At 64.6% G+C, this 246-nt stretch overlaps 1 protein-coding gene across 1 annotated transcript in view; it reads left to right on the forward strand.

The window, feature by feature from the left end:
- Positions 1 to 43: 43 nt before the first annotated feature.
- The window catches only part of LOC103805068 (villin-1-like), a 5,340-nt gene continuing 5,137 nt past the window's right edge, over positions 44 to 246 (forward strand). The window contains exon 1 of the mRNA XM_009077703.1: positions 44 to 191. Within this exon, the coding sequence (XP_009075951.1) occupies positions 44 to 191 (148 nt within the window). The remainder of the gene's footprint in view (positions 192 to 246) is intronic.

Raw genomic sequence — 246 nt, forward strand, 5'->3', positions numbered from 1 at the left:
CGGGGCTGGGGTGGTGGGGTGGGTGGGGTCTCCCCCAGGGCTGATGTCTCCCTTCCTTCTGCAGAACATGGAGATGGTGCCAGTGCCCACCAAAAACTATGGCAACTTCTACGAGGGGGACTGCTACATCGTGTTGTCGGTAGGGCAGTCTGGGGTCCTGTGGGGGACTGGGGACCAGCTCCACCCTGGGGGTGCTGGGGTGCAGGGAGTGGTGGCCTGGGGGCACGGGAGCTCTTCTAGTGGCGA

The sequence above is a fragment of the Acanthisitta chloris genome, unplaced genomic scaffold (assembly GCF_000695815.1).
Source record: "Acanthisitta chloris isolate BGI_N310 unplaced genomic scaffold, ASM69581v1 scaffold37286, whole genome shotgun sequence".
NCBI lineage: Eukaryota > Metazoa > Chordata > Aves > Passeriformes > Acanthisittidae > Acanthisitta > Acanthisitta chloris.